The 18,933-nt window shown below is 40.4% G+C and overlaps 1 protein-coding gene across 1 annotated transcript in view; it reads left to right on the top strand.

Annotated features, from left to right (window-relative positions):
- MAD1L1 (mitotic arrest deficient 1 like 1) overlaps positions 1-18,933 on the top strand; it is a 380,415-nt gene that overhangs the window by 101,436 nt on the left and 260,046 nt on the right. The window contains exon 11 of the mRNA XM_082311897.1: positions 13,432-13,576. Coding sequence (XP_082168023.1) covers positions 13,432-13,576 — 145 coding nt within the window. The remainder of the gene's footprint in view (positions 1-13,431; positions 13,577-18,933) is intronic.

Genomic DNA, 18,933 nt, shown 5'->3' with positions numbered 1-18,933 from the left:
GTTGGACCATATAAGCTCTCACTGAAGGTTTTCTGCCTAAAATTGTCTCCTTTCCTTCATAAAGAAGTTTGCAAAAATAGACACATCAGCAGCATTATCTTCCTTGCTTTGCTTTCAAAAAAAAAAATCATCATGGTATGAACTAGTTTTTAAAGTGATAGATAAATCAGCCTTGCCAAGTATCTCTGAGTTTTCCAGTTGTATGTTCTTAACTTTCTTGTTTTGGCTGGTACAGCTATGACTTCTTAACATAGGAATGCTCTGCCTGCCCGTCATATTATGGAGAATGGTGGTGATGCTGTATTAAGGGCTGTGTTTCCAAGTGGCTTTAAAATAAGAATAATTTTCTGTTTTTCTCTATATGCAGGTGACTACTTGATGTGAAATCACACATGGTGTTATTTTTTATGCCCTTTGGGTTTTTATGTAGTTCATGTTTGGTGTCTCTAGATACATATTTAAAAGAAGAGCTCTTCGGAAAATTTGGGTCTTTGAAATTTTTCTTTCGTGGTCCTACTTGTTATTGTCACCTGAGATGGCTGAAAATGAGTATTGTGTCTGTTAACCAGAGAGAAGATCATATACAGATCTCTTCTTGCATGAGAAGTGGATTCATGGTCTTTTTTAATTCCTATTCGCATTCTAACAGAAATACATGATGACAGGTGCTGTGAAGAGTCCTGGCTGGTGAGGCAGGGCAAGGTGAGGATCAGCCTGATTATTCTGGTCTGTAACATCCACGGCTCCAGTCACCTCTTTTTATATCCATTGAACAGCACAGATCATACACATCAACCTTATCTTTATATGCATCTGTGGGATGCCTGTGATCTGCAGCCACTTTTTGTCTCCTCTTTGGTGCATGATCCTTTTTCACTGTCCTCTGCAAAGGCTGCACCTTTTGGATAGCAAAGTCATGATCTAGTTGGAGCTGTGTTGTGTGATGGCCTTTGGCCTGCAACATAATGCTAAGGGAATGAAGTAGTTCCAAATGCTGAGATGAGAAAACCTGAACACAAGTATGTTCAAATACAATAGATAGTTATGGCCTTAATTCTTACATATTAGGAGATTTGGAGATTTTGGCAGTTTTTTAATCTTTGTTGTTTTGTTTTGTTTTGTTTTTTTCCATGGGAAGCTTATGGTAGCAGAGACTGATCAGCTGGACCACTTACTGCTATAGCCAAGAGCCGACAAACTGCACCTGTGAGAACAGATTCCCCCCCACACCCCCCAGCTACTAGTTTATAGTTTTGAAGTTGAATATGACTCATGTATGAAAGAGAGTAAATGACAGCATATTCACCTAAGAAAATGCAACAAAAATGTGCACCTGAGTAAAATTTAAGCTAGATGAGATCTGTTGGTGTGCATTAAAAATAAGCAAACCCTCTTTTTTAACTCTTTTCCCCAATTTGCAATCAGATCAAAAATCAACCTGAACCAATGAATCAATGCCAGAAGCTTTGGGAAAGTCTAATCAAGGAGCAAACGTGGAGTGATACTTTTCACGTTTTCCTCAGTCTGAAGCTTAAGGATTTCTTGAGCTGAAGGTGATATCTTTTTGTATTTAATAACCCGTGATGAATTTCCCTCCATTAATTTGTTTAGCTCTTCTATTGAAAGAGGCAGTGAACAATTGCTCCTCCTTCACCTCCTGCCACTCATGATTTTGCAGACTCACGATTGTTTTCATTCTTCTCAGACTGCTGTAGCAGAATATAGTGCAGTTAAACATCTGATTTTCTGCATCAAATCAGTTTTTCCTAGTTACAGAGTACCAGCCAGAGTAGTATCTGACAGGGCCATGAGAGTTTGGGTGGTAAAGATTTATCAGGGTTGGTCTTCATTATTCTCTGTTAGATGGAGAGGGGAGAAATGATGCCAGTATGGTCAAGTGAGTTATTAAAAGGCAGAATGGGAACAAGAATGATTGCAGTGTAAGAAACGCATGCCCAAATCACCATGGGCTGGGAGCTGGGAAGCGAGCAGATGAAGCAGAACCGATGGTGGTGTGACTGGATGCTTGGCAGATGCCATCCCTTCCTGGGAATGACACAGCGCTTGACATTGCCTTGCAGTGTGGGAAGCAATGTTTGCAAACAAGTAGCTTTGTAATTGTGTGTTGATTTTGCTACAGAGACTCCCATGAAGGTGAAAAAAGGCTGTGCTTTCTCCACATCCCAGGAGAGAGAGAGGGATGAGGAGGTGAGGAGGTTGAATGAGGATGAGGAGGTTGAATCAACCACTGTGTCCAAAAATGTCTCGTAAGCAATTCCACAGGAAACTGAGGCAGCTTAGCCCTCAGGCAGTTTTCATGCAACCCAAATCAGTGGCTGTTGCGCAACTTCAGTGGTGCTGATGTTTGGCTTGGAAAGGAAGAGGTGGGTTCTGCATCCCTTTGGATACGGACTTAGTGCCCCAGAGGTACATGCGGTGGCATGAGCCGTTTTAAACCCTCCAGCAGAGATGCTCACTGATTGTGCAAGGACTCCTACTGCATTTTAATCCAGTGTAAAACTGCTGGGATAAAAGCACCACAGAAACAGTCTGAGTGCTTCTGTGATGAATTATGGTGCTGCACCAGTGAGGGATGAAACTTTTCACGTGTACCTGCTGAATCCATGCTGGACAGCCATCCCTTCCCTCCAGCATCTCAGTGTTGGCACGTGGACCTGGCTGATGCGTGATTTGTGATACCAACTGCTCAAAACCAAATTACATTGAACAGAGCTGTTCTTTTATGAGTGATACAGAAACAAAATTACTTGGTTGCCATGTCTTTAAATTCATTTCCCTATCACAGCTTCACCCCACAATAAAGCATCTGACCTCTCTGCTCATCTAGTGATTTTGAAACCTGAAACTGCTGCATAAAGGCTATTTACATGTCTGCCTGACTGGTTTCTGTATAAAGTATTCATTGCAAAAGGATTGCATAGTGTGTAGTATTGTTTTATTAAACATTTAAAAATATTGATGCAGGAGAATTGATGTAACAGAGCGCTAAATGTAGTTGTTCTGGCAGTTCTCCTTCCACAGTGATGGCTTTATTCCTCTTGCCATATATTGCTTTAAAGGTTCTTTGAGCTAATTTTGGGGAAGGAAATTAGAGGGAAGTAGGTCTCTGCGCCCTGCAGAGAAGTTGTAACAGTGTCAACAGTCCAGCAGAAGACTGAAACAGTGCTTTGGATTTCTGGATGGTAATAGGGAAAACGAACATCCACAGAATGTTCTAGGAATAAGGTTAGCAGGACTTCATTAGTAGGTCTGATCTCGGCATAGCCTTTTCTTGGGGAGAAGTCACTGCTGGGAAACAGTGTCTGAGAAAGCAGTTTGCCTCTGCTCAGCTGCCCAGATATACTGGCTGAGCAGAGTGAGAGTGTGCAGTTGTACAGTATTTCTTGGGCTTACAGAGAGTGGGGCTGCAGAGCCACTGCAAAAGGAATGGCAGGTATTCATGGTGTGATAGTCTAACCTGGAAAGATCCTAGACTCTTTAGTCTCATTATCTGACATCAGATGGCTGGGGACCAGCTCTTCTCTGCTTTGTGGGTCTGTGTTTGCTTGTATACAAGAATAAAAAGTAATTTAACTAGGATGAAGCTTACCCCACACTGGATGTTTTGGGGCAGTTTCAGCTAACTCTACTGTTTTTCCTCATTCTTGTTCTTAGCTATATGTTTTTGCTTTTACATTTTTTCAACATTAAAATAATATTTGCCCCATATGGAAAATAGGTACTTGGAAGGCAACATCAGGGTTGCAAGGTGAAGCCTTCAGAGGGTAGGAAATGCCAGAATTAAAGTCGCCTGACACATCCTTAGTCCAGTTTCCTGTATCATGCAGGATTCCTGTTTCACTTGCAGAGATGGTGGATTATGTTGACTTGATGAGCAGCTATTCATGTTTTTCTACAGAAAAAATTAATAATTTATTAGTTATTTCTTATTTTAACCCTGTTATACTAGATGCAAACCAAGGAGAAAGTGTGGCCTTATTTGGGGGATGCTATTCTGGAATATTTACAATTTGTTCTTTCAAAACACAGTATTACCCAAGGCTTCATATGTTATGAGTAGCTGTTGTTGATTTCATCAGTAATGTCATGAAAGGCTACCTAGTGACTAAGCAGCAAGGACTACCTTTGAAAAGTTCATAGTATCAGCTAGGAGCTCTGGCATAGGCAAGAATTGGAACCAGGTTTTTTGGGAGACTTTCAGTTGCCTTAATGTGAGACTGTTCTCTTTAAGCAATTTCTGTGCTTCATTAATCTTCCAAATTCTGCAGCAAATGAGGCAGAGATCCTGCAGAAAACAGATGCAGTTAGCAGTGAATCCCGATTTGTTGTCAGAGCATGGTAGCAAAGATCGTACATTACCATGTCACGTTGTTTATGCCCAAAGACATGATGGCACTTGGAAAATTCATGGTTACAGGTCAGGTTATTTGATCATGGAATTTTTAAGACCTTTGCAGTCTTAATATGCTTCCATATATTGGATTTAATGATTAGCAAGTCTGTTACAATGCTATGCTTAATATGGCTTGGATCATGGTAGACTGCTTTGACGTAAGTTGAGTCAAAGCAGGTGGGAGGCGGATATGAGATGAAGTTAAATTGGTGCTTGTGAGAAAGAAAGGCCAAGGACAGCAGTCTGTTGGAGTGCGTCTCATAGATAGCTAAGTAACTTTTCAGCCATTCCTTTACTTTTATCTGTGCCAATGTCCCACGGCTAAGTGCTAGGTGGTAGTACTTAGTTGTTTGGGTTTATTTGTTGTCAACAAGTATCCGTTATGAATTATCTTCTGAGTCCCCAGTGAAAACCTAGGCAGGTTTTCATCGCATAACCTGGAGGGGTTTTCATTGTCAAAAGCCTGATGCTGAAATGCTGAGCCATAGCTTTGAATTTTAGTGAGAACTATGGTGGGGGTCCGTCACTGAATTGTTCGGCAAGAAATATTTTAGATAATTATGTTTCTGTAAATTAATTCAGATAGTCTTAGATTCAGATATTAAAAAAAAAAAATGACTGAACAGTAATATACAATACTCATTTCAATACTCATTTCACTGTGGAGTACGGTAATGCACACTGGAAATGAGGTCTCATTGGAAAAGGTCATTTGGAACAGATCCGCAGAACCTTCACGAAGCTGTAATGAGTCACGAGTCTGTGAGGGCTCACTTGTTATATTGCAATGGAGGGTTTAATGTTTTGTTTTTCTCATCTAAACACTTTGATCCTTTTTATTTTATTAAGATAAGCTATTATCTAACTGTCAGGAGCCTAGAATTTCAGCAGATTTGTTTGCTGACAAGTTGGTTCAGCACAACCATTCTCCTACTCACTTTTCCTACTTCAGATGACTTTTCCGCTCTCATCATAAGTGTTGGTTGGAATGTATAACAGAAATTGGAAATATTCTTAGTCACTCGTGATGTTCACGTCACCAGTTGTCTGTGCTGTGTTGCTGTGCTTCACACTGGTGCTGGAGAGTCGGGCCTGTGACTTGACAGCTTGCTGGGAAGGAGAATACTTATCAAGTTTAGAGCATTTACGGGAGATTTTTTACAATGTGCATAATACTGGATTGGGTTGAGAAAACTATGCAATGCCTTCATCTCACTTCCCACTTTTGACTGTGCAACAGATTGAAACCCTTCAAGCAAGTGTATTTGGGAGTGAGTGGGGTTGGTGGGGAAGGATAGAGGTAGAGCCTTAATCTTTGTAGTGAGGGAGAAGCAGAAAAAGACTAGTACAAAAAGAGTGAGAAGTTTTGACTTTCTTCATCATATTTAGGCATGGCTGGGAGTTCATCCAGCCCACAAGTGTGATTATAGATTGGTAACTGCATTATTCATTATGGTTCAGATTGAAATGAAATCATGGAGGGCAATTTTCTGTCTCACACTTCAAGGTCAGATGAGAGTATTTATTATTCCCTCTCTGTTTATCTGTGAATGCAAATTGAATTTAGTGATGCCAATTGATGAAATGTTAGAAATATAAAACTCATCAGAGCCGACACGAAGAGAAATTACTGGGTAGAGCTGGCCAGTGACTTCACCATCCCATGTACAGGCCTCTGCTTTGATTAGTAATTATTTCAGTCTTTGGGTTTTCTCATTCCCAGTTTTGTTTCAGTTGTTGTCATTTTTGTTTTCAAAGAAAAAAGTGTAATAACACTTTGAAGCATTTAGAATTTGAATTAGATGATGTAAATAAAGCCAGCTGCAGAGAGGATGCTTGGATCCTGGCTGGAGAAAAGGTTTTCTTTCAAAATTCTTCCTTGGGGTTGGTTTTTGGGTTTTTTTGTTTGTTTGTTTTTTCCTCCCTCCTATGACTGTTCCCTTTCTCCAGTGTTTTGCTCCCTTGCGTTGCACTGTAACGTTCGAAGCTGGCGTGGGGTGTGATGGGGAAGGCAGCAGCCATTTGCCATTTTTTGGTGCTGAAGCTCCGTGCGTTTCCTTACTGACGTATCGCCCACAGGCTGGCCTTCCTCACCAGCCAGTGTTGCTCTGAGAGCAAAAACTAGGACCTGCAAAGGGGACCAAATGAGCACGGCTCTCGTACTGAAATAATCAGAATGGAGATATCCTCTTCCCAGCTACTGTAATGCATTTTGAACAATTTAGGGAACATCTTTGCTCAGTTTGATGTATCAGTCTGTGGTCAGAAGGCATTGCTGTAGTGTGCGTCCTGTTCTCTGCAGTGTTGGAAAGACACTTTTAACTTGTACGGGGGGGATTATTCTTATCTCAGAGTGGGAGTGGAAAACCCTTATCAGTGAATGCTCTTTAATACTCCTCCGTAATTGCCAAATGCCACATACAAAATTATGATAACAGAGAGAGATGAGACATGCTGTGCAGGCTATATGCTGTGTTAATAATCGTAGAGGACTGTTGTTTTTAACTCCTGCTTTTTAATTACTTGCATTTTATTAAGAACGTTTAGTATTTGCTTCTCTACCAAGCACTGCAAAGGGGAATCCGTTTGCTCAGGATGCAAGTGTCTCTGACTTGTTGTTGATTCAGAACGAGAGCCATGAGCATTTGGACATACCAAAAGCCCTTAATAGATTTGTCTACATAAGCTATTATAAATCACTTTGTGTGTTCAACTATCAGCTTGATTTCTCCTGTAGCCAGTTTTACTGAAGACGGCAGCATTTTCAAGTTAGTAAGCGTACAACATGCAGTGTCGGTTCAGTGGTTTTTAAATACCAGTAAAAGTTTTATTCACCAAATAAATGCCTTTAATAGAAGCTTTGGCCTTATGAACACTTCAGGTTTGGAGGCTTAGAAAAAGGACATTTATGCCACCCTTGAAATACTTTACATTCCAGAAGTCAGTGATGGATGTATTTGACGAACTATTCATGTTCAACTTAAAATAAAAACAAACCACAGAAGTCTCTCATTTATTAAGTAAGATGTTGCTTTCATTCTCATCTTGGTGGTGGATGTGGAAAGCATGTTTATTAGTGTGAAAGTAAATCTCACGTTGAGTGGCTGATTAAATATCCGTTCAGACAGAGCCACACTGGCCTTTCCATTTTGGCAGTGTTCCTGGTTTTTGTTCCTTGGGGTTGTTGTGGTCGGCAAAGCTGCATGCGTTGCAGCAGGTGCGTTGACCCCTTAATGAAAGAGGCAGAGGGTGCCTGATGTGAATTTCTTTTAGTAAATCCTAACTCCTGCCAGTCAATTACGGCTATTGTACTGGGGCTGGGACATAAAATTTCTGTTATTTCTGTTCTGTAACTGTTCACTTTGAAGGAACTGCATTTCTGAGCCTGATATTTATGCTGCTGGTTAGGGAGTAAAATTAAGTACTGTCTCAACGATAAAACGTGTTGTCAGTGTACCAATAAAGTTCCAAACATCTGTCTGCTTCTTACCCATTTCATCTGTCCACACTAGCAAAATAATTCTCTTTATGTTGTTTCCTCGTTATAAATTCAGTATGGTTCAAGTCTTCCTTTTATGTAGAGGACCAACGTGACGTATGAACTGCTTATTTTTGAATGATTTGTGATTTATGGAAGCCTGATGATATATAAAAGGTCTTTGAGAAAATACGAAGTGTGAACCAAGAGAAAGTTTGCAGATGTTTGCTGAAGACTTGGGAGAAATAAATAGCAAGAAGAAAGCTTGTTTTCCTACTGACTCTCTGTAGACTGTTTTGTGTAGTATTTTCTGTGGCAGGTATTTCATATGGCTCTCTATAAGGCACAGTTAAAGCTTTAAATAAAATATAGCCCGTGTGATAACTTCACTAAAGATGTTAATATTTTGTATCCTTGGTCCTTCTAAATGTAGTAACCAAATAACAGATAGCTTGGAAATGTTGGCCTCCGGAGTTCCCGCTTGTGCACATCGCAGTAGCAGCGCAGTGTTTGACAGCAGGGATGGATGCTCCTGCTTCGGTGCCTTTGCAGTTCTGTATGTGAAGAAGAAAGGAAGCAGAATAAGATGCTGAACAATCTTATTTTATTAAAAGTTAGCACCCAAACCTTTGACTTTTGAGCTGAAATACTTGTAGCACTAAAATCATCTCCTCCTTCCTGATATTTGTTTTTCTAGTTTACCTGCCTTAAATGTGTTAGTTTAGGCAGCTCCATTCTGCAGCAGTGTTCTCGGAGCTCCCATCCATCTTTTCAGCAGCGTTTTATAATGGATCAATTTTTTTCCTTTTTAACATAAGGTGGAAAGCTTTCTGTTTTGCCAAGCCCCACCTTTTCTTTCCTGTGTCCTGCCCCTTTTTAAGTCAGTATTTTTGTCATCATCTTCTCTCTTCTGTTTTTCCTTTTTAATTCTGATCCCAGATGGTGGTGGTTCCTGTCGAGGCAGGTTAGGCAGAGGCTGGGGGGGAAGAAGGCTGTGCCACAAAAGGGAGGTTGGAAGGAGCCTTGAGGGAGGGCATAGACGGGGATGTTCTGCTGCTATCCGCTGGACAATATGAAGACATGCTGGAGTTACCCTGTTGCTGCTTATGCCGTCATGTTGGCTTACAAAACCTGGGGGAGAAGAACTGGAATGAGAAATAACGTTTTTGTTCAAGCTCTCTGTTTATCAGTTTCCAGTGTGGTTTATGTCTTTGTGTGTGCTGTCTATAAATGTGTAGATACATTGGGAAGGCTGCAAGTTGTCAAGCCTCGGGAATGGGTGTGCTTTTCTTCATCCAAATGTCTTGCTACAAAACAACTTCCCTTGCTCCTTTTTGCCTCATTAGCTGGTGTGCTAACCTTTTTATTTTGGACTCTGTCATGAAGATGTTGATAGTTGCAGTGTGCTTCTTTTTTCTGTTATATATGTGCGTTAGCACTGTCATCGTGTTTTCCCTCTGTGCATCTTCAGTGTTCTTCCCATCCACTCTCCCTGTTTTTTGGTGCTTTCTCTTTGATGTGATCCTCATTTCTGACAGTTGGCCCTGGTACGTGCAAGTGTCTCATCTTCTCCTGAGTTGCAACATGACCCAGACAGTGTTGCTCTTCTAATTGTCTCTGTTCTGCTGTGGACCTCTTGTTTTCCTCTCCGGTTGATATACAGACCTGTTCTGGCATCCTGTTTGCTTTCCCCGTTATTTTTTTAGTATCTCTGAGGTGATAACTTGGCTACGGAAAGGATGGAATGATTAAAATAATGTTTTATGGATCATTGGGGAGGGGAAAAAAAAAAAAAGCTGTCAGCTGCTTTTGTAATTTTTTTGAAGGAGATTATTAAAATGCATCTTATAGCTTCAGCATTCACTCTCTGCCATCATTGTTCTCAGTCTTTCAAAGAACATTCTGGAAAATGAAGTTTTATCATTAAGATTACATTAAAGTGGATTACAGAAGGGAAGAGCAAAATATGAAGAGTCTCGACAGCTCAGAACAGAAAGACGTTGGCATCTCATTCACTGGGATGTGGAACAAGGAACATGAATAGACTGATAAACAGAAATGACTTTTTCTCTTTAAGGCTTAATAGGTTTACTTTGAACTTGCAAAGATTTTTAAAAATGCCAGTTTTCCAAGCTTATGTTGAATGAAGAACTTTGGGCCTATTCTATTTTTTTTTTTTTTTTTTAATGCTCATTTTGAGTGAGCAATTACTTCTGAAAAGCCATAGGTGTCATCAGTGTGGAAGAAGAGTGCCCACCTCTAACTTTAATGGTATTTGCTGCTGGGTACCTACTTTCAAATCCTGTTTTGTGTCAATAAGAAATATAACTTTCTTTTTGGATTTTTTTTCTTATAGAGATCGTTTATGTTGTATTTGGTGCAGTTTCTGGAAGAATTATCAATTTGTCCTAAGAGAGGAAGAAACGATCTCAATAATTTGCTTTGGCATCGTGTGGAGAGTTGTAAGAAAGTTGAATTTCACACTTCTTATACAAAGGAAACCTATAGTAACAGAGTTGGTTCAGAGAGTTTAAGTATCATCTCTGCTTTCATAGACATGTCTGGCATTTAAATTTTATCTACATTAACATCACATTTGATCTGAGGCTGAAATACAAGCAGATGATGGTGTTCTTTCCAAACACCATGCAATAGCTGAGGAAATTGTCCATTTGTCTCCCTTGGCTTAATTTTTCTCATGTTTTAAAACGCTAATATTCCAACCTGGTTTGAGAGGTTTGTATGTAGCTGAATGTCTGTGCTCTCCATGAGATGTGACTCTCAAATATTTTTTTCATTATTTCAAGAAGGAAACCTAGCACATATCCCATTTTGATTTGTGAATATCAGCTCAATCATAAGCCATGAGTCCACTCAGCATTTATGAAATAGGTCACAATATTGGAAGATTAAGAAAAAAAGACTTCTCCATTGTCCTATTAAAATGTTTTGCAATAATCGAATGCGAGATTCTGGCTGTTTTGTAGTATTTAATCTTATGTTTGCATTTTTTTCTGCTGTTCTGACTCTAATCAGGACTGAGTTTCTTTGACAGAGCAAATAATATTTGCAGTAAGGTTTCTGTAGTGCAATTTAATTTGTTATAACACAGTTGATGAGGTTTTTGTACTTATATTTACTCTATGCATAAAAAAAGAATATTGTTGAACAAACTCTAATGATTCTTAAGACAGTGGCTGAGGTTACCTGGTCTCACCCATCCATTCTGCCCTGTATTGGAGGCTGACCTCTTGCAGACTTGGTAGGCTGGCACGTATGCATGGGCGTAAGGTCTGTCTTAGCACAAGCTTAGGAAAGTCTGTCTTAGTACCAGCCCTATGGAAAGGGGGATAAGTGTTTTAAGCCTAGGATTTTGAGAGGCATGGTGTGATGAATCTTCCTGTTACATTTTAAGATGTTGCCCACGTTGTGTCCATCTGCTGGAAATTACTGTCAGCCTAAATTGCCCCTGAAGTGGTGTTTAAGATGTAGGATGCTGTATGGTGAACTGAGCAGCTGAGGCATCACCGCATGTTTGAGTTTGGTAGCTAAACTGCAAAGTGGTAACCTCCAACAAAAGGATGGGCTGAAGAGCAGTGATGGGTAGCTTTATAATTTGGCAACTGTAACTTCTGAATGATGTGGTTTTTGTACACTGCAAGTAGTCGCTTCTTGAGTGACATATATGTGCTTGTGACATTTGACATCTCGGTTATACCACTTAATTTTATCCCATATTTCACAGTATGCCAGGACTCAATCTGCTCTTTATTGTCTTTGGATGTTGGCTTCTAGGAACTTTTTTAATATAGATTTTTTTTTTTTTTTTTTTTTTTCTGTTGAATCCGACAAGAGTTGATTTTCTACTTTATCCTGTGGAATTCTTGCATTGTTCTATAAGAAAAAGGCTAGTGTTTCTATTAAGTATCCACGAGACTGAATTTGAGATGGTTGCTGAGGTTGGGATAGGGAAGGGGGCATCCGGTGCAAGGCTGGCGCCCTTCATGTTCCATCACCATAGATACTGCTCTTGGGCACAGGTTCCCTTTTTAACTGATTAATTAAAACAGAACCAAGGAAGTACTGGTTCCCTGGTAATGAAATTATCCATTTTCAAATGCAGATTTGAAGCCCTCTTGATGAACTTTCCCACCTGAATACAACAATGAAGAGAGTATTTCACAGTCGCTGATTATTAAATTGGTCTGTGAATGGTTCCAAATTGAACTGGAGCTTTAAACAGGCTTCTGATTCATCCAGTGTTTTAAAATGCATATTTTTCTTCGAGGAGGAGGATTTTGAGGTAGGGAGACAGCTGCTTGGGGATTTTGGTGAATTCCTACATAAATTTCCCAAGAAGTACAATTTGGTGACCTGGCAGTGCAGGATGTACTTGATTTATGCCGCGTGTCTTTTTAAGCAGCGTTCCATTTCAGTTCTATCTAAACAGTACCTTAGCAATAGTGCTATTTTATTTAAAAGCATTTGTATTTATTTTCTTTTAATTATAATGATAAAGAATATCCCTCTGAAGCACTCACAATTTTTTCCAGTGTTGTTTTTAGCATCACAGGAACAAAGATCTTCTGTTCCTGAGTAAGCTGGAGATGTTGGTTTTGATCTTTCTAGCTTGCTTGAGGGTTTTTGACTTGTGTGCAATACTTTTTTTCATGTCCTGCTCACTCTTTAAATACTTAAAGTTAGTGCTGTCTTGGATAAGCTTGTCATACTTAAATGATGAACCGACTCTTAACAATCACAAGAATTATTTCACTTTTATTTTGCTATTGATCAAGTACTTTGCCAGCATTCGTGATCTGTGATCACGATGAGTGCATTGGAACAGCTGTCCATTATTGTCCCAGCAGCAGACTGAGTGCCCGAAGGGCATGTGTGAAGAACATCTCCAGGAATACATGGATAACTGTGGGTCCCCATGTTGTGCTGCACAGAGAGCTGAGAAGAGGAGGGACCAAGCTATTCTGGCTTAATTGAGAATCATGTCTACGTTGCAAAAGCAGTCCTGATCACCTGGCCTTAGATGACATTTCTCTTCCAATATAAGTTGCTGGCAAGAACAATGTGCAGGTGGTGGCTATAATTACTTGCTGAGTACTGTCTGTCTGTCAAAGCAGATCATATTAAACTTCAGTTTTACTTCTACTTTGTTAGAAAAAAATTAAAAGTAGAACCCAAGATCATGCGTCATTTGTTGAAAACAAGACATCTTCTCAAAGGCAAACTGGTTGATTTTGAAATAGATATGCAATCATTTAAATGCTTTGTATATGTGAGGTTCCAGTAATTGTCTTGTGCTGAACAAGAAGGCTGTCACTGGGGTGGTTCTTCTCTCATATCTTTTTGTGAGAACAGCTGATAATGAGATGGCAGCTACTCGGTTTCCAGTGGTGCAGCTGTAAGACGAAATGGCACCAGCTACTGTGTCCTGGTCTCATGGTGATGCTTCTCCTCTGAGGTTTTTCTGATCTGACTAAGAGGCAGTGGTCAAGATTTCACAGGTGTGTATTATCTTTTTTAGTGCCCGAATACTGGAGAAGGCCCGGCAGCAGCTACAGGAAGAAATACTACGGATTCAGAGCCAGCTCTTGGATGAGAAGAAGAAGCGTGAGCAGCACGAAGCACTGGTCAGACGGCTGCAGAAACGTGTACTGCTGCTCACCAAGGTGAGTTTCTAGATAATGTTTGGAAAAGCCTGTGTCCTTATTTCTTTCCTCCAGGTGTAGTCCTTCCTATTTCTTCTCTGTTCACCTCCGTAACTGGTACTACAAAGTTGCTATGGGGTCTTTGCATAGCAGGTGCTAGGTGAGACATGAAACTTGTCTTGAGGGCTGCATTAGAATAAAAGTACTAGTACATCCTAAGGCTTTGCTAGTGTTCCCCCGATCCGGGGTCGTGCTGTGTTGGCGATATGTGACTTTGTCTCAGGCTTGGCATTTGTGTGAGGGGAGAGAATTGAATCATGTTGTCGCTAGAGTGTTTTGAGCCACTGAAGGGAATTTATAATGGCTTTGGCTACATCGCGTCCTTTCCTAAAGAGAACGAAACGACAGCACCTTGTCAACTGTTCCTGTGGAAAAACAATTTACAGAGAGTAAGAGATTTGCTTTCCTCTTACGCTGAAAGTCTGTTCGAATGTAATGGTAGGCACTAGACCAGTAAATTGAAAATAGGTTTTAAGATTCTTTCTATAGGATATATCAAAGAAGTCTGCATTATCCTATATCAGGTATGCTCTCGTGATGAAATTCTATACAATAATTTTGAAGTCTGTAGAGCATTGCAAACTTTCTATTAAATTCTGAGAGTGCTCTTTACCCAAAGGGAATAATAATTCTCTATAGTCAGAATGATAGGTACTTCACTTTCCAAGAATACTCCTCACAAAACTTCACTCATCTGAGCAATCTCTGTGACGTTATAAAGCTGCTCACGTAAGTAAGCTTATGTGTGTGGATAAGGTCAGACTCGAGTAGTTAGAGCGAGTGAGAGGGAGCCAGGCACATCACTGTGACAGGGAGGAAAGATGCCGGTGTGGGAGTGTCTGAGCAAGAGTTGCTTGTGCTTTAGGCTTTAATTTTCAGTGTCAACTAAAGCATTTGGGTTGGTGTTAATTGTGCTGTACCCAATTCTGTGTAATTCTGTGTCATCGTTAAGCCAAAGAGTCTGTGATGTATAGTGCGGTAAGCAGGGCTTCTTGAAGCATGAAGCAACTGCTTTACAAGAGGGTATTCTGTCAGATCTTCTGGCTGCAGAATTTGATGCCATGGAGAGTCACACAAGTGAGAAGAGAAAAATCACATCAGTTCTTTCTGCTTTACACTGAGGCAGGCACTACAATCAGGGTGGATGGACCAAACTCTCTCCATGGAAACAGAAAAGTCAACTCTTCTCAGTCTTTCTAATATCCCCAGCATCAGCCAGCCCCCCATACTGTTCTAGTCTGGTACTGGCATGGCTGGATATGACACAGGTGGATACTGAACCTAATAAAAATCCTTCCTTTACAGCCTTCTCATCTGTCTAGCATTGTGCTGGGCTGCTCAGCCCTGACGGAAGTTTCTCAGATGGTTTCTAAAATATTCTCTTTGTTAACTTATTTCCAGTCCTCAGCAGAAACGTGTTTTGTCACAGAACACAAAATATCATTATTTTTCTTTAAGTACTGGACAAAAAGACAACAGTACTTTGTCATGTAATGGATTGTACCCTAATTTTTATAGAAAGACAGAGCCTTTGCTTTGTTTGCTATCCTCCCCCTGAAGAGGAGTAGAGGAAAAGTTGGAAATGTCCTTCATCAGACCATGCCAAATAAACTTGGGTTTTGACAGTGGAAGTTTTCAGTGTGCTCAATGATTCCTCAACTGACCTGTTTTAAAGGAATAAAGACTTTGCTGTTCTCTGAAAACCACCCAGAGAATGCTAGGAGTTCTTTGTGAAGAAGTACATGCGTTATGGTACTTGGGCAATCGCTCCTTGGTACTATTTCTCCTCCTGGTTGCTCTTCTCATGCAAAATCAGAAGAAGGAATTTCATTTAATTAAAAAAGTATGATATTGTGATTTTAAAATGAGATTGAGCAAATATATCGCCTGTTAAAAATAATTATTTTACATTGAAAGCATATCACCTAGAATGGTATTTAATCATCTAATTAGTGGCATCAGTAGTACAGTGTGCTTCTCTGTAATTTGAGAATGGAAAAGATGAGCTCTCTCTATTGAATCTTTGTCTTGTTAAAAAGGACTGTGAAAATCTAATTTAGGGGAGACAATTATATATATGATTGAATTGCTATTGCTTTTGATAGTGTGATTTTTGCATTTGTGTATATTTGACCCTCTAGTAGGGCAGTGAGTCTGTTCCTGTATGCTGAGCAAATAAGGACTGAAAGGCATCAGACGTGTTTAACAGTGCAAGTTTAATGCAGTAACAGCTATTCTTTCTTTGGGCTCAAATTGTAAGCGGGAAGTCTCAGGCTTTGAATATGTTTTAGAAGATCAATAGCAAATGATCAGCTGTTTTTCATTTGATAACAGCAGTACCTAATATTTTAGTAGTAAACATACTCTCTTCAGGAGGTACTTGCTTTGCCAATCTGATTCCTTCTCAGCTTACTTTTATGGCTATTGAATTTTTTTCCTCAAGTTTCAAACAATATTTTTTGGCTTTCACAGATTGCCTGTCTCACTTGTTCACTCTTGTTCATTTTCTCCTTGCCGCAGTCTCTGTCTGTCTTGGTTGCTCTCATATTTCCATTTCAGTGCATTTAACTTCTCCCTCCATTGCTTGTTTCCTCGCCTCATTTACTTCTTTTGGGCTTTCTTGACCTTACTTGGGCCTTTCCAGTTGGTTTACTGTTTGGAATTGGCACAATTGTCAGTCTAGGCTAGTTCGGTGAGTCACTACAAATCTTTCTTCCTGGCAGACTTGAAGAACAGCATTCTCCAGTCTTTGACATACTACTGCAGTGGTCCAGCCCAATTGATTCCACCTCTGACTGTGTGCTAGCGTAAGAGCTGCGTCCTGGTTATTTCTGTTGACAAAGTGCTATTTAGAACATGTTAGTTGATTCCTTTCTCCCATATGTCCGTGTAAATCCAGGCAGTACTTAAATTTTCTGATCTACATGTCTTCAGTGAAACATAAGACTAGATTTGGACAGCCTAGAGGTTTTCAGACACTGATGGCTTGAAGGTATCTCCTGGAGTGTCACTCTCTTCACTTAAGGTGATGAAAAAGAAATTGATGTTTGAAGGGATGTTTTCACTCTTTTAGAAGTCCACTTGGCTGGGTTTGCTGTCTGTTGTGCTGTCTTTTTGCTTTGGCTTTGCTCAGAGTTTTGGGGAAATCTTTAATCTTTGCTTTATTACCTGAGCTAGTTCAGATACAGCAGCAGTGGGAGATACCTGAAATGCTGGGGAAAGACCTAGTCCACCTCTGCCCTTTTCCCTGTTTGATTTAATGCTGCATTGGCTTTGAATGCCATGTTTACTTACACAGTTTTGTATTTGACTTTTGTGTTGTCCTTAAGCTTGTCAGTATTTCTCTTTTTCTGAAGGCTTTGCACACTACTCCTGGTCTTTGTTTATGAAGTAGGCTTATTAAAAACAGTCAGTTCTGCACCTGAGTGGCTAAAATTTGAATCTCTCAGGAAATTTTATGACACGTAGGTCTCCCAAAATGAAAAACCCTTTCTGAAAATCCTTATCTGAGTGCAAGCAGCTGATTGAGTCAGTATTTAATCGAAACAAAGCCTTTGAGGAGGCACAAATGGACCTCATACAGCAGAAGTGAGGTTGGAGAAAAGCAATAAAGGCACACTGAAGGGTTCCAAAGCCTTCTGATGTGGAGGGCCTAAAGTTGGCTTGCATGGATCTTTTTAGGGTTGTTGCCTCCTCCTCTCCTCGCGTGATCTTATCTGGTCACGATCAGCCCTTAGCTGTATTCCTGACTTAGCTGCTGTTAGGGTTCAGGCCTGCCAGCCTCTTCTCCTGCATGCATGCAGTTCAGTGACTCCTTAAAACAGTTATTTCTTCTGTGCACAGAGCTGGTGGACATAACTGCACGAAGCTGCAGAGTGGCTAGGAAGAGCCTATAACACGTGCAGCAGATTTCACCAGAGACAAAATGCCCTGCTTTTTTGCAGCCGGTACGTGATCCTCTGGGGGAAGCTCTTGCCTATTTGCATACACCAAAACTCAAAATATGAAGCCCAGTTTCAGTTACTTCTTGTAACTTATTCCAAATGAGTCCAATTTGCTTCTCAAATTGTAGACTTTGTGAATGTACATTGTCCTAATTGCATCCCTTGCTCTCATACAAGGCATAACGCAGCTAATGAGTTAATCTGATTGTACTGGATGTTGTTTTGCTGTGTTTATTTCCCGTCTGTGCATTTGCCTGCCTTTGGGTACTCCGCTGCCTGGAGAAGAGGCTGAAAAATTCCATTTTGTGTTCTGAGCGTTCAATCAGATCATGTGATCTGATAGGAAATCTGTTTCTATTGAGACATAATTTAGGCCATCACCATAAAAGTTTGAGATTAAACAAATATTGATTAGCCAACTCCAGCTGACTGTTCATACCACATGTTCCTGGAGATATCTTCGCAGGAGTCAGCGCGACGTATGTAAGTGACTCCCAGAGCTGAGAACGGCAGAGATGCATCAGAAATGGGACTAGGTAATTAAACTGTTCATTAAGCATGGCAGATGCAGAGTTCATGACTTGATTTGCCATCTGCTTTGTTTTGTAATCAGTAAAGATTTAAAATAATGCTGACGGTTTCTCTGTCATATTGGGATGTGCATTATGTTTTTTTCTTAGGAAGTAGATGATTCTAAAGCACAAGGAAGGATCTTAAAGTTCTGGGGGTTCAGCGAGGGAAGTGAATTAATCCTTTTTCTGGGATACGTAAAAATTTAACTTTAAATATTGCACTCCATATTGCACTCAGTAGCAATAAAAACAGCCAGTCTGGCAAAGAGATGCCTTGCAACAGACTTTCTTTTGGGTATTATGCCCTGTGCTCTGCGTCCAGGTAGCACGGACAGCTTTAGGGCAGAACTGAGCTGCTCCTCTGTGTTATGGGCAGTATCGAATGCTTTTTGCTGGCTGTTGTGATACCATGCTTCTTCCTTCCTTCGATCCACTTCGTGACTCCATGTATATCATTTAAGCAGCACCATTACTCATGCATCACCAGCTGTGCTGCCACTGCACACAATTGTTACCTGCTGTCAGCCTGACCCTTGCCAATCCTTTCCCTCTGCTCACTGTGTCTCCGTAGATTTTTATAAACCCATGGAAGTTATCTTCCTTTTTATGCCTGCAAATAAATACATTTTAAAGCAATTCCACTGCTCCTTCTTCTGTGATTCAGCAAGGTGAGTTTTGTTGGGTGAGGTAGCACTTAGTAGGTCGTCCTGCATGCTTGAGGAGAGGGGAGATAAGGCACTCTGTGTTTTTGCAAGAGACTCAACAACCTTTTAGATTGAGCACAGTTCCCTTTAATTTCAAC

The sequence above is a fragment of the Platalea leucorodia genome, assembly GCF_965183815.1.
Source record: "Platalea leucorodia genome assembly, chromosome: 5".
Taxonomy (NCBI): Eukaryota; Metazoa; Chordata; class Aves; order Pelecaniformes; family Threskiornithidae; genus Platalea; species Platalea leucorodia.
Note: the sequence above shows the minus strand (reverse complement) of the source record. Positions and strands in the feature narration are given on the sequence as shown.